This window comes from Chiroxiphia lanceolata, chromosome 3, assembly GCF_009829145.1.
Source record: "Chiroxiphia lanceolata isolate bChiLan1 chromosome 3, bChiLan1.pri, whole genome shotgun sequence".
Taxonomy (NCBI): domain Eukaryota; kingdom Metazoa; phylum Chordata; class Aves; order Passeriformes; family Pipridae; genus Chiroxiphia; species Chiroxiphia lanceolata.
In genome coordinates, this window is record NC_045639.1 from 1,280,928 (window position 1) to 1,292,207 (window position 11,280).

General features: G+C 43.0%; 1 protein-coding gene across 1 annotated transcript in view; it reads left to right on the forward strand.

Moving 5' to 3' along the window:
* The window catches only part of ACYP2 (acylphosphatase 2), a 32,565-nt gene extending 21,495 nt beyond the window's left edge, over positions 1–11,070 (forward strand). Inside the window, exon 4 of the mRNA XM_032682308.1 lies at positions 10,453–11,070. Within this exon, the coding sequence (XP_032538199.1) occupies positions 10,453–10,567 (115 nt within the window). The 3' untranslated portion in view covers positions 10,568–11,070. The remainder of the gene's footprint in view (positions 1–10,452) is intronic.
* The last annotated feature ends 210 nt before the right edge of the window (positions 11,071–11,280 follow it).

Below are 11,280 nucleotides of genomic sequence, written 5' to 3' on the forward strand. Positions count from 1 at the left end.
TGGAAACCCATGTACAGTTACTATATTCTATGTGGAGCTGTCAGAGCAAAGATTGGCTCTTTTATATGTCCTTTTCTAGGCTGTGTACAAATGCAGATTTGCCCCAGGTAGGGGTATTTCTCTTCTTTTTGCAATCCCAGCACTTGTGCTCCTTCACAAGTCTTGGCACGTGTGTTTGCTAATGAAAATTCCAGCAGAATAAGCAACCACTCACTTCTCCAAACACGGGAGAAGGATTCAGTGGGAAGTGAGGAATGAAACCCTGACTCTGCACTTGGAATGTGCCTCGCAGGAGTGATGTGCTCTGAGCTCCTTCCTGCTCTGTTCTGTCTGTCTGGTGCTGAAATCTGTCACGGAATCATAAATATTCTCAAAAAGCAGGCCTTGCTTATCTCGGAATGGGAATTCTGGAGGCTTGCAGTGTCTCTGTCTGGAGGCAGATCCGTTCCAGCCACTCTTTCCATCCCACATATGCCCTGTCCTGAATTTCCTTGCAGCTGTTGTGAAGTTCATGTTTAACTGATAGCATTTCTATAGTGTTTGGACTGGGTTTTTTTCTTGTTTTTATAAACTGCATGATGACATGAACTGCTCTGACATGGGCTCTGTGAAGTGGTTGTTTTAGAACAACTCCCCCAATCATACTCTGATGTTTGTGAGTTGGCATAACTCCTCCTATAAATTATTAGTTTTGTTTGTTTTACTTCTCAGGTCTTGAAGGAAAACATCTTTTATTCTCTCTGCACTTAAAAATGGCCAAACCAACCATGAGTGAATTCCAAGAGCCTTTTGAGAGGTTTTATTCTGGGAATGCTTCAATATCTTCTCCATTCCAGCTCCCTGCCTTTGGAAATCTTTGTCACTGGAAGCACCAATGAACTCAAAGTTTGTTTTGAAATAAGTTGAGTTTTCGTTTGACTTATTTTTTTCAGTTCTAAGGAAGAAATAACCTTGTGCTGTAGTCCTGAATTCATGAATGCTCTTGGAAAGCCCTCTCTGTGGGTTGTGTGTGAGCTTTGTAATGGAAAAGAAAATTTTGTTTCCAAGTGGAGAATCTTGATTTGCCTGGTAGCATCCCATACTCACCCTGTTGTGTCCTGATGAGGCAATTAGCTACAAACCCTGAGCTTTGTCAAGCATAAGGTTAATGAAATATTTGCACATAAATTTCAGTAAAATTAGCCAATAGCGAAATTCATGGTTTTTCCAGGATTTTTTTTTTTTGTAGCTCTCAGTTCACATCACAACAGAGAACTTCAAAAAAAGGAGGGAGGGAAAGAAAGAAAATGGCATAAATGTCAGAAAACAAATGACATGTCTGATATTTCTTGACAGCCCCTGAAGCTTGAAGGGAAGATGGAAGGGGGGGGGGAAGGCAAGATGGGGTTTAGGAGCACATTTATACTTTGTGCCAATAATTCTTTTCTTACCAAGCATCTTAAAATACCCAAACCTGCTGTATACTAAGACATTATAAAGCATAAGCAACAAAAGTAAAAGTGGGTGTGGGAGGAGGTGCTCGTGAAGTTTATTGACAGGATTTATTTAGGAATGCTTGGAAACAGTGTGCAACAATTGTCTTTCCAAGATGCTTTATTTGACTTGGGCTTTCTTAGATGTTTATTTCTTGTAAGTATTTGTAGCTCTTTGTGTAAATCTTGTAAAAAAGGTCAAGCCTATCTCCCTGTGCTCATTAAGAGTGTTACTGTTGGCTTTAGTAGGAATAAGATGCTGCCTTTAGTAGAATTCTGCTTTTATTGTACTTTCTGAAGTCTGAAACTCTCAGCAGCATAAGCATGTGCTGTTAAAGGGCAGATTCAGAGTCAGCAGGGAAATGTCCAAAACAAATGGGAAGTTCAGGTGGAAAGATCAAGCCAATTATCCTCAATTATAAAGTAAATCTGGCTGTAAGTGGGAACTTCAAGTGGCAAAAACCATCCCTGCACTGAGAGGGTGATAGCTTGGGATTCCCAGTCTGGGTTTATTTTGTAGGAAAAAGGATTTATTTTTTTTTTCCCCTAGAAAGTAATCTATTTCTTGATTCACTTTATCACTGCTGCAAACAAACAGGAAGGTATTTCCAGGTGCACAGCCTGCAGACCAGGTTCATGAAAACATGATGTAGTACAGCACAGGAGCCAAGGAATAGCAAGAACACGTATCAGATCTTATTTCAGCAAGTATTAAGGGCCTTGTTGAACAGTTTTTTTTACACAAAGAAACATTGACCCAAGATCCTTGTTCATGCTCTGCTGGCTTCCTTGGATGGCTCGGAGCTCTCCGGGTGTTTTTCTCCTCAGTGAGCACATCCAGAGTGACAGTGCAGAGACCCCAGCACGGGCTGTGCCCTCGGGGTGCTGCACTCAAGAAATCTTTCTTCTATCAGGGTTTTTTCATATTAATAGAGAATATCAAGCCCAACAATTAGAGATGTTACAGAGCTGGCTGGGGTGGTGTTGGCATGGAGGAGATCAGGTTGAGAGTTACATCTGGTTCTCTTGTTTGGGATTGAGCTGATCTATCCAGCATCCCTCTTATTGGAGAGGTTTGGGATCAGGGCTTGGAAGGCTTCTTAAGGTGAGGTATTTAATATAGTGAAATGATAAATGATAACTTTATGGAACTTAAAAAGCCAGGGGAAAATGAGATTTTTATATTAGATCTGTCACAAATGGTATTTTGAACGTGTGTCGAGTCCTGAGAAAAACATCCTAAAGGAGCAATGTGTTGAAGAAGGAAAGCAGTTCTCTTGCTGTAAATGAAGTACAGTTCCTTGGGCTGTGCCAGTGTGGAAGAAAGCAGCTGGTGCCAGGAGGTCTGTCTGCCCTTCCTCGGGGACAGCCTGGCACATCCCACCCCAGAGCCTCCCCTGCCTCGGGCTGTTGTGTCTGGAGGCACCTCAGGGCAGCTGGGACAGGGTGTCTTTGGGAAGAGTGTGATGGAAACAATAAATAATACATATCCTAGTGCCTGGTAACAAGGGGGATGTTCTTCCCAGGGAATATTGTGTGTGCATCTTGTGCATGGCAGGTGCAGTGCCCCCTTCCCTGTAGCCACCGTGCTGGGGGCACCTCTGGGGATCTGGAAACCTCCAGGAGCTCCTCTCAAGGAGAGAACAGAGGAGCTGTAACATCCTCACAGCCATCTTCTGCTTCCCCCTTATTGCAGCTATATTTGTAATGCCAAAAAACAATAGAGCATCTTGGAAGTAAAGTCTTGACAAAGCTCAGATTTTCTCAGCTTATAAAACTTAAGCAAACTGTTAACTAAGTGTAAACCACTTGTTTTCCTGTGCAGTTGTGCTCTAATAGAACGTTATTAAAACCTTTTCCTGTCCTTTTTATTCAGATTCTAAAATATCTGTGTTATATCACAGTTGCTTTAAAAAGGGCAGCTTGAGGTTGGAGGTTAAAAAGCTGGGTGTAGCTGCTTCCTTGGAAAGTGTGCAATTTAAATCAACAAATCGAGTTACACAGTGTAAAATCAAGGGGAAAAAATGGAGCTGAGCTGGCTGAATGCTTAACAAGAACATTTCAACACTTCTGCAAGCTAGAGTTGAAAAGAAACCCAAAATTCTCTGTTGTGAGCTGACCTGTTGGCTTGTGAGTATTTCAGTAGGCATTTTAGGGAAAGGTAAATTTATATATGATCACTGGAAATGTTAAATATTGTCCCTCAGTCTTGCTCAGTGCTCTACAAAATGGTGATGCTTCCCTTTAAGGTTTAAATTGGAAATGGCAGCTTCTCAGTGAGCCTTCTTGGGTTTTTTCAGTCCTTTAACTATCTAAAGAGATCTGTAAAGTAAGGGAGACTTTTGAGGAAAATAGCAGGATCCCAGTGGGGATTGAAGGAATTTGCTCTGGTTTGGTCTGGCATTATTTTTAGTTCTTGCATAATAAATTCATCTGTTCTTCTGTGTAAATCTCTCATCTACGCTGAGCATGCAGCAAGTATGGCAGTGGGAATGCTGGTGTGGATGGACCTGGGTGCCAGAGAACAGAGGAGTGTTTTCCAAATTCCTGGTTGGACTTGTCCTCTGGACCGGTGGCTGTTGGGATTTTGCCGGGCTGTGTAACAACAGGGGGTTTTGTGGGGCTGAATTGGTCAAATGTGGTGATTCACTGCGGCCTTGCAGGGCTGTGGAATGGCCAAGGTGAGGATTTAAGGGACACTTTGAGGTGGCAGCTGGTCAGAGGCAGGAGTCCTTCCCCCTCATTCAGTCTGCAGTGCCCTGTCTGCCCTGGGTACAGTTTGGGGGTGATGTTGCTGAGCTTTCCTTTCCCAGCAGCTTTCCTTGGGACCCAACAGCAGCAGTTCCTCCTCATTTCAGCTTTCCTTGGGACCCAACAGCAGCAGTTCCTCCTCATTTCAGCTTTCCTTGGGACCCAACAGCAGCAGTTCCTCCTCATTTCAGCTTCCCGTGGCCTTGGATTCAGTAGCTGGGGGATGAACTTGCAGTGGCATTCTGTGCAGCGAGTGGGGTTGGCCAAAATTCCTGCTCTGCCCGGGGAGCCAACTTGTCTCCTGTAGAGGCAGATGGATTACAGGGAGAAAATACAATGGGCCTTTTGGCTGCTCCTGGCTTTCTGGGATGTTTACTGCTCTGGGAAGACAAGCTTAACTGGAAATTCCCTTTGTCTTGTGCTTTCTGTAGGTCAGTGTGGACAGAAGAGCTTGTTTAAGTTACTGGAATGGCTGAATTTGGTTTTACTTTTCATTTGCTTCTTTACTTTGGACCAAGTGACTGCAATGTTGCTTAGATTTTTCTGATAAGTTCTCTGAGAGAAGCCAAAATTGACTTGCCTGACATGGTTTAAACAAAGAGGTATGCTGATAACTTTTAATAAAAATATACTTATGATCTCATGTTGAAATTATTAAATTCTCCTTGAAGGTTCCCAAAGCGATTAACAGGAAAAATGCACAACAGATCTTGGCACTGTGTATGACAAAAAAACAACTCCAGGCTTGGTTTCTTTCCTTCTGGGATAATTCCTCCTCTTCAAAGTAATAGGTGAAGACATTTAACATAGATCAGATATCCATGGCAAAGTAAATTGGAGGTGCACAGAGCCAAATTCTGTGTTAATGCAAACTAGTCATGATCACTTTAACATCAAAAGAGTCTTTCCAGTAACATCCAGAACGTGATGAGTAACATACAAGTCATTTTTCTCGAGTTTATAAGTAGAAATACATCACCAAAATGTGTATTTGAGGCTTTTTCAGTCCCGTGTCCCACAATATCTGTGATATCTCAGATCCTGCTAATTTGCCCTCACTGCTGACATACTTTCCAATGTACCTCGAGGAAAAGCTCCTTGTGGATTCCCTGGGGAGGTGCCGGCCCTGGGAGCAGCAGGGAAGGAAGGAATAAACAAATTAACAGCGTCCATCTGACAGCTGTGTTTAAAACACCCAGTCAGGCACTGGTTCTGATTAACCATCTCTGTCCCTCTCCAGAGCAGTTCCATTCCTCGTGTTAAACACCCAATGGGCTGAGCCATTCCCGTTTTTGGGAAGCAGGGAGCACAGCCAGGCTCCCACCCCCTCCAGGCTCCAGCTCTATTCTGGGCCACTGTGCCCACGCCTGAGCAGGTTGTTTGCTTTCCAGCCCTCCCACTTGTTGGGCTGTATCCTGCAGTTGTTGGGCTGTATCCTTCCATCCTGCTGCTTTGGCTCCCTGGGTTTAATCCTCTGGAGTAACCCCTCACTTGGCTGGGATTTGCTGGGGCCACCTGAACAAAGGGGCTGAAATTCCCCTCCCTTGCACTTTGCTTTGTTCTCCCTCTACGACTTCCCCTCCTTTTGCAGGGGTGCACGTATGGTTTGAGTCCTCTTGGCCTTGTTCTGCACCAAATTATTCTTCCCAGGATCCCTCATGTATTTTCTTCCAGAACCTCTTTTCTTCCCCTTATTAAGGCCTTTTGCTCAAGTTAAAATGCTAAGCGTGTTTTGGTTGGATTTTTTTTTTTTCACAGGGCACACGGCTTCAAATTGTGTCAAATCCCAAGGTTTTGTTCTTCCTGCTACTTCTGCACAACAGTAAACCTTTACAAATTTTCTTTCCAGAGTCCTCTTTTCCTCTTAGGCTCTGGCAGCAGGAGCAGAGGCGTGGGGACAGTACAGTGGCCCTGTGCTAAGCTGGGAGGTGTCTTTACTACCCAGGCCATCGGAGGCTTTACCTGCTGTATTTCAGGTTGATAAAAACACAGATGGTAAGTGAAATATTCCTAGCCCTAAAGATGGAAGAGAGAAGCTTGAAAGCCATGGCTAAAGCTCTTCCCAAAAGCTCAGACTCCGGGCAGCAGTGAGAGAATCCCACGTTTCCTCTGCGAACATGGAAATACCAAAGATTTATGAGAATTGGACAGTGCTGTTGCAGAAGGCAACAATATTTTGGAGGTATTTTATAAATATTTGCAAGTCTAGTCTATATGCTGTCACAGATGTAAATACAACCTTCAAAAAGCAACCTCCTTTTCAGTATTTTATCCTAAACAAAAGGAAATCGAGTATAAACAGCCCAGTGCCTTTATTTTCTCTCCCTCTGAATAAGAGCACACGTTTCTCTTGTTCCACTTCAGTGATGCTGTGCTTGAGGTGAAGAGAAAGGAATATTCCTGATTTGTCTAGTTCACCAGGTAATTAATGCTGTTATTGGCATTAATGGCATTTTAATGTATCATATAATATGTACAATATATACAGTATATGTTATATAAATATTAATGGCACTTCCAGCTCCTTTTCTAGCACTGTGGACTGTAAATTTTTCCCATATCAGGCTAAAAGTTTGGGCCTTTGCAAACAATAAAAGATGAACTATTGTAGGGAAATATTTCAGTCGGAGAACAATGCCAAGAGAGCTGTTTATTTTAGAGAAATCTGGTTTATAGCATAGGTTGGAGTTAAAAAAACTTATTCAGGAAATCGGAAGGTTGCTTTGCTTCCTTAGTACTCCAAGCACAGTGGTTTTCAGGGCTGTGCCAGCATTATTAATTGTGCTTATTAATGCTGGCACTTAGTGCCCTGGTTTAGTTGACATGATGGTGTTTGGTCAAAGGTTGGACTTGATGATCCTGGAGGTAGTTTCCACCCTTAACGATTCGGTGACTATCCTGCACTGCAGAGATGAGGCTCCCTAACTAACATTTCCAGGCAGCTCTCCAGGTTTGACCCGGTCAGGCTCTGTGAACAGGTAGGCACGTGTTCCCGCTTGGAATGCTGTGCACAGCCGGGCTGTTCCCGCAAGGATCCGGGGTGGGTGGGGGGAGCAAGCGCAGCTCTTCAGATGTTGTTTTCCAGTGCCGTGATGAATGGGAAGAGCTCCGTTGCCTCGGTGATGAGCCGGCGCAGCTTAGTAGGGCTCTTTTAGTTAATGAAGTGATAAAAAGGGAAGAAGGACAGATCCAATTCTTTTCGGTTCCCAGGAGTAAACCCCCAAGGAGATGGGGATAGGGAACTGCGTGGTTGGCTTGGAAAGTGTTTCAGGAGCACTGGCCTGGCTTCTCCCCCGGACCGGGATGTTGTGTCACTCAGACCTGTGATTATCCATGACTCAGACAGTGGGATCAGAGCGTGGCCAAAAGTCACTCCATGGACACGCAGTGCTTGAGTTGGAGAGAGACTTTGGACAAGGGCCTGGAGTGACAGGACAGGTGGGAATGGCTTCAAACTGACAGAGAGTAGGTTTAGATTGGATATTGGGGAGAAATTGTTCCCTGTGAGGTTGGGGAGGCCCTGGCACAGATTGCCCAGAGAAGCTGTGGCTGCCTTATCCCTGGAAGTGTCCAAGGCCAGATTAGATGGGGCTTGGAGCAACCTGGGCTTGTGGAAGGTGTCCCTGCCCATGGCAGGGGGTGGGATCTTTATGGTCTCTCCAAGCCAAACCATTCCATGAAATAAAACATGGTAGGGAATGACCATTTTCACAGGTATATCCCTCTAAACTGGCTGCTTTGAGGAGTCCAGAACAAGAGCTCTGCTCTTGTTCTGGACTCCTCAAAGCAGCCAGTTTAGAGGGATATATCTGTTAAAATTGAAGACTAAGCTGTGTGGTGTCCTATGACAGCAATGTCCTCGTTTGCTTCACACAAGTGGGGTGGAGGATGTCTTCACACTCCTGAGGAGCAGTGAATTTTAAACTGGGTGCTATAAGTGACAAGCTAAAACTCCGAGTGCTGGTGATTGTAGCTCATCTCCTGCACATGGAGATGTGAAGTGAAAGGAAATTAGGAAGGCTGAGAGAAGCAAGAGGAGGGCACAGAACCTTGTCTTAACTGTTCATCTGGGTGCTCCTAAGTTAATACTGTTTTTAAAAATACCACTGCTAGCAAAGAGATTGGAGATGACATTTAATGCTCTTGAGATAAATGAGGAAACAACTGTGACTTCTTGGAAATCCTGATTTCCTGCTTGCTTAGCTTGTAAAAAATGTGCTTCTTCATAGCGTTGCTGACTTGAGCAGGGAGAGGGGAGATGGATGAGGAAAGTCCTCAGCTTCCTGCCCTACCTCCTGCATTAAATAAGGAATAAAACACATCCTATAAGGAGTTCTCCATGGAGCTGGGTTGCTCTAACTGGATTTTCATAATCTGTGCTCTGTCCTTATTCATGTGAGAGTATGTGGAGCTGAGAATGGATCAAGGTTGCCCTGGGCAGAGCTTGCAGTTATTCCTTCACACAGTGGAGCCTGGGAGGTGGAAGCAGCCAAGTGTGAATCTTTGCTGTGAAGGCTGGAGAAGGAATATATTCCTTTTGACTTTGTCCAGGATAAATTCACCTTCAGAGTGGGGAAGGAAAAAGAAAGAGTCTGTTCGCTTCTGGTTGTCACATTATTAAAACAATAATCTTTGCTATTTTTAGAATATTAATTCAGTATCTCAAATACATGTTCTTCCTTCTCACTCAAGGACATCCAACTTTATTAGAGACTTTCCTGGTAAATAAAAAGGGCCTCTTCAGGTTTTTTTTTGCCTAGTATGGAGCAAAATGGGCTGGTCTGTCCTTAGGCCTTTTTCCTTCTGTTGGAATATCTGTCCAGCACAGAATGGGAAGTTGGGTTGTCCTGTTTCACTCCTGGACTTCTATTCCTGTCTGATATTCCTTACTGGGAAGGCTCAATCTAAAGCAGGGGAGAAGGGAGGTTGTTCACAACAGCAAAGAACAAGAGGTGTGAAGGTGTGGAAACATGTGGCAGATATTTACATTGGAGTTTCTCAGTGCTGAATTGAGGTGAATCCCACTTGGAAAGTGAGATACCTGGGTCTGCTTTCTGTTTCATAGAACATTTTTCCATGTGGAGCTTCTATTTTAGTGGTAAAATGGGACTGAAGGCAGGTTTAGAATTGTCTGTGCCAGTGGTGAGATCCATCTGTGAGGGATTAGCATAATTTATGAGGAAATGATTTGTCTCTGATTTAAAAAAAATCCTGCACATGGGGTCTCAAGCAAGATGTTTCTGTGTCTCAGGTGTGATACACTGATTTACTGGCTCAAGATGAGCAACCTCTAAGCACAATTGTCATTATAAAGACAACAAAATTGTCTCACTACAAGAATATTGCATTTTATAATGCTCAGTGTGATTTTTTTGTAAAGGACTAATTAGCAAGACTCTTAATAAGGCAACTTTTATTGTCTTCAAATCAGAATTTAAATGAATGATTATTGGTAATACTAATGAGTTATGTATCTATACCTGCTTATGCATTATAAAAGGTGTTTGTGGGGAAATATTTCTCCTTTGATATGTCACACTAAAACACTTCCTTCTTCCTATTTCTGGGAGTCTAGCACAGCCAAAAATACTGACCAAGTGTTTTCTGCAAATAACCCTCCCTAAGCACTCACCTGCTGCATCTCCAGTGTTTGGATGTACAGTTATCCAGAGTGCCTGTGTAACACCCAGAATTTATTACAGATCAGTGTTGCCTTGACATCATTTTGATTTTTGTTTGCTCTGCCTTTTGCTGGTTTTGAATTAATTAATTTTCATTTCAGTTCCCATTGTTTTTAGTCGTCAGCAGAGGGTCAACTGGCTGTTGGAATTCTGGTTTTGTGCAATTTTTCAATTATAAGTGGGTTTTAGGTCCTTGCTAAAGAATAGTATTGAATCTGCAAAGGTAATTATACCTGTTTTAATGCTATTAATAGTGTTTAAAAGGGATCATTGCAGTAAATCAGCTTTAGCCTTTTTGTCAGCTGTGATTTTATGTAATATTGTGTAATACTCCTCGAAACACTGGTGGCTTTTAAATAGCTTGGCTTGCTTTTAAAGGAGAGAGGGAGGAAAAACAGAAACCAGCGTGTTCAGGGTAGTTTCCTTACTGAAAGATGCTTTTTATGGCTCTGAAAATAAATAAAAAAACAGAGGGGAAGGCATGATGGGAGAATAAACCCCAGCTGTCCAGCGTGTCACCTGTTAACCCTCCCTCATTTTTCCTGCAGGAAATCCTGGCTGAGCAAAGTTGGAAGCCCAAGTTCCCGCATAGACCGGACAGATTTTTCCAACGAAAAGGAGATTTCCAAGCTTGACTTCTCGGGGTTTAGCACCAGATACTGACAGAAGGAAACATCCCAAAGCACAAAGATGTTTCTGCTCTGTGATATTTGCTGTGCCTCCATCCAGTGTCACAAAAACTAGAGATAAACATAAATGCCCTTCTGTTCCCATCAAGTAAGAATTCCTAGTTTTGCTGTGTTAGCCACCTCACACCAGGGATGTCAACATTTACCATCTAAAATGCCAATATCTCATTTATTGCAGCTCCAGAGACAGATAAATGCTTAGAAGTGTCAGTGGTTATCTGTGCACAACGAGACTTGTTACATACAGCCATATGGTACCTGATCTTTACACTGTGATTCATCTTTCAGCTGCAAAATAATAAACTCATGTTCTGCTGTTTGTAGTCTCACCAAAAATACTTAATGGCAGAGCTGGAACACGGAGGTTTATTGTAACAGCCCTGTGCTATAGATGATGCTCTTTGGGTTAACTGGTTAAGGTGTAGTGGTAATTTAAAATAAATTAAAATAAATATAAGTTGCCTGGAACTGGGATTATCTAACCAGCTGTGGTTTGAAGTTCTCCATAATAATGCAGATAAATCTTGGAACAAGATGATGAAATGTGTGGCCTCTCACCCTGTTTTTTCCTTGTCTCACTGCAGCTCACATCCACAGTGACCAGAAAGGATGTTTTGATCTCTTTGCTTTTTTTTGATGTTCTTACCAGAACTGAAGATCCCAGTGATTTCCCTTGTGTTTGCTCCT